Source organism: Balaenoptera acutorostrata, chromosome 15 (genome assembly GCF_949987535.1).
Source record: "Balaenoptera acutorostrata chromosome 15, mBalAcu1.1, whole genome shotgun sequence".
NCBI classification, from domain to species: domain Eukaryota; kingdom Metazoa; phylum Chordata; class Mammalia; order Artiodactyla; family Balaenopteridae; genus Balaenoptera; species Balaenoptera acutorostrata.
In genome coordinates this window covers 16,421,607-16,425,256 of record NC_080078.1, presented here as the reverse complement: position 1 = coordinate 16,425,256, position 3,650 = coordinate 16,421,607, and the positions used below count along the sequence as shown (strand labels likewise).

Here is a 3,650-nt window from a genome sequence, read left to right as displayed (position 1 = left end):
TATGACACGGGGGAGAGGATTGAGAACTGCAAAGTTCTAATTGCCCTGTGCATAAATTTTTAACCAGTATCTCCATTTTCATCCCCACCCTTTGACCCCACCTTCCTTAGTACATTCGGAGCATATCTCTTTGCTTCCTGTTAGTGTTCCCCAACTCTGAAGGCATTTATACTTCAGCTTCCTCTGTTCTTCTAAGTCAGTTACCCCTCTTCCACCCACTTTCCATGTTCCAAGATTTGTTGACACCTTTCTTTACCTATTTCCTCTCCCACCCTCTAGTCCTTGGGATTTATGCCTGTTCTTGAGTCCTTTACTGTCAACGCTAAATGTATCAGCTGGTTCATTTTATAAGACTGTAAAAGATTCAGAATTCCAAGGATACAAACATTAGCCAGAAGAATTTTTCAACAAAATCCTCTTTATTTCACTAGAAATCACTTTATTGATTAAATCACCAGGAATTTTCAGCACAAGAATTTAACATCTTAATGTCCACCAAGGCCTGGGCTCTGGGGCTTGCTCTGCCTCTCCCAGTCCTTAAAGGGGTTTAGAGGGAGAGACGTCATTAACAGAGACCAAGTAAGGTGGTTGGAGGTCCTCCTTTCCCAGTCATTGGACAAGCTGCTCAATTCTTGTCCAGAGTAGGAAAGAGCCAGTATTTCAGAGTAATCTAATAAGAATTTGACATTGCATTTTAATCTCCCTTAACAATTTAGATTTATCAACAGTACTGGTCCAAACTTATTTGCTTCTGATCTAAAAGTTTTTCTTTTTGCAACTTATTTTTGGTGTCTATGTAATTTTAAATAATATCACTCCCTGGGCAGAAATCAATGAACCCTGTGCCCAGAAAAATCTCTCAAACCTGAGTAGCCTCATCTTGCTCTTGGAAAGAGGAAACAGAGGGTTTTCTGCTTTTTCCACTCAAGAGATTAACAAACCTACCCCCCGAAAGTCCAAAATGTTACTTCTGGCCTTGGAATGTGCAGCTTTTGATGGGCTGAGTCAAATCACCTAGAAAGGGCAGCTGGAACTATTATGCAGGCAGCCTTCTTTGGAAATTTCCTAAAATCAACTCTTGAGAATTGTCCATGATTCTGTACAAAGGCTCTACAGTCCAAACAACTTCCCCTATTCCATCTCACAAGCTAGGCTCAGAGGAGGTACTGGAATTCTCAGGAGCAAGAGCAGTAGCAGAGGCTCCACGGGGCAGGACCTCAATAACTCGAGGCTTGTCAATGATTCGGGCTGTCCGGTTTCCCTTTTCCACAATGCCGACGATCCAGGCTTGGTGGCCCTCTCCATACTTTGAAGATTTGATTTCCGAACAAAAGCGAGCTGCCTGTTCTCTTGGCAGACAAATCAGTAACCCCCCAGAAGTTTCTGCTGAGGTTCCTTGAAGGAGCCCGAAGCGCCCGCTGGCCTTGCTGATAGCAGCCATCTTGGCAATGACTGGCAGATTATGAATGACAAAGGACACCTCATTTCTTTGTTGTTTTGCAAGGTTCTGAGAGTGACCCAGAATGCCAAAGCCTGTGATATCTGTGGCTGCATGGGCATTAAACGTGTGCATTAATCCAGCAGCAATTCTATTTAGGGTAGCCATGTTGAACATGGCTTCCTGATAGGCCAGCTCTACCTCTTCTCTGGAGACCACCATCTTTATTTTATTCCATCTTTCAGGATTATCCAGCCATTGGTGGGCATTGACAGCAACTTGGGTTCCTAAGGGTTTGGTTAACACAAGCACATCCCCAACAACGGCACTGTCAGGCATTATGAATTCATTTGGTTGACACACCACAGTGGCAACTCCGCCGACGATAATCCAAGGGTTTACCACCGTTTGCCCACCAGTCACTGCAGTCCCTCCTTCCTCTGCAGCATCCCGAAAGCCTTTGACCATGAGTGGTGTTATCTTTTCTCGTTCCTCCTCAGTCATACTCTGGCTGACGCTGAGTAGCATCAACATGTTGTCACATTCAGTAATGCCCATGGCGTAGAGATCACTCAGCACGTTGGCACAAGCTATGCGCCCCATCATGTAGGGATCTTCCACCAAGGGGTAAAAGAAGTCGGTGGTCTGCACCAGGGACAGGCCCCCGTGCCTCAGGGGTATGACGCAGGAGTCCATCCCAATGCCGAGGGTTGGTAAGGTTGGGCTGGGTTCCGCCCTAACCGGCAGGCCGGCTTCCTGGGCCGTCTCTTCACGGCCTCCGACCAGGCCCCGGCCCGGCAGAGGCCGCACCTCCGGCCGCGTCAGTCCCGCCAGGAGTTTGAGCAGCGTCTCCTGCGGGACCTTGCAGCCTCAGCCCTTCATGCCGGAGAAGCCGGTCAGCCGCCAGCTCGGGCTGAGGCCCAACGCCTGGGGCTCGAAAGGCCGGTAGCTCGAGAAGCCCCGGCCTAGAGGCAAGCCTGTCGGGCCCGAGGAGCCTTCCCCCGCCGCCACCGCCGCCATCGCCTCTCCGCCGGCGCCCGTCGCCGCGGCTTCCGCCATCACGCCTGCCCGGCAGGGAGGGGAAAAGAGGAGAGAGGAGCAGAGGTCCCTTTTACTTTCCACTCCAGTTATTAAGGAGTAACAGTCAGATATTACCGCAGAGCGCCTCCCCGGCACGACTCGCGCAGCCTGACTGCAGCCACCCCACGCGCTCCTGGCCGTCCGGGAGGAGGAGCCGCCGGCATCCTTTATTTATACCCCTGGTGATTGACAGCAGTACCAGCCAATGATGACTCGGGAGGCGGGCTTCCTTTGGTCTAAAAGATGTATTACTAATCAACCACCAGCTTGGGAAATTGACCTCGGAGAGATTACAGAACAAATACCTTGGTTCATTTCCCTTGATGTAATTTAAACGATCTCTTGGGAGTGGCTGGCGGAGCTCTGTTTCCCTAGAGGCAGTTTACCAAATCCAGCATTTTCGAAGACGAGGGCAGATGGGTCACTTGGCAAACCTCAAGCCGGTCAGAATTGTCCAAGATAGCGCGCATGATCAATCCAGGGTAGGAAAATAGCCCAGGGAAAAAATCGGAAAGAATAGTGAGAAATTAGTTATTAAGTTACTATCATTATATAAGCAAGCCGCAGCATCAAAATAATGAAATGTTAACATGGACTTCAAAGCATTTAAGACTCCAAGTCCAGACATCTGCATGGGTTCTGGTGCTGTTTCCACTACTAACTGCCTGTGCCAGTCATTTTCCCTCTCCCGTGCATCAGCTGACTCATCTGAACAAAAAGTAGCTTACCTAGGTTTATTCTATTCCAAAGTTTCTATCTCTTTAAGTTAATATATATGAGAATCTGTGATGTATTCATGAAGGGCAGTTTGCCAATATCCATTAAAATTATAACTGTGCTAGATACCTTTGACCCAGCAGTTCCAGTTCCCGAACTTTATCCTTTAGATGTACTCACCTATGTGAGTGGGAAATAATAGTTATTTACTGCTGTGCTATAAACATACAGGAACAACTTAAATGTTTATCAATTATGATTAAAATAGTGATACATTTATGTAATAGACTATCAGGCAACTGTAAAAAAGAATGAGAAAACATCGATGTGATTATCCTGATAGTAGTTGCAGTTCTAATAGGCAGGATTCTAAATACTTTACATATATTAACTAATTTAATTCTCATAAAGACCT

General features: G+C 47.1%; 1 protein-coding gene across 1 annotated transcript; it reads right to left on the bottom strand.

Annotated features, from left to right (window-relative positions):
• Window positions 1-398: 398 nt before the first annotated feature.
• On the bottom strand, window positions 399-2,657 carry SEPHS2 (selenophosphate synthetase 2). Its single transcript, XM_007198483.2, has one exon. It carries the CDS (start codon window positions 2,495-2,497, stop codon window positions 1,142-1,144), a length of 1,356 nt encoding a protein of 451 aa, XP_007198545.3. The 5' UTR covers window positions 2,498-2,657; the 3' UTR covers window positions 399-1,141.
• Between the last annotated feature and the right edge of the window lie 993 nt (window positions 2,658-3,650).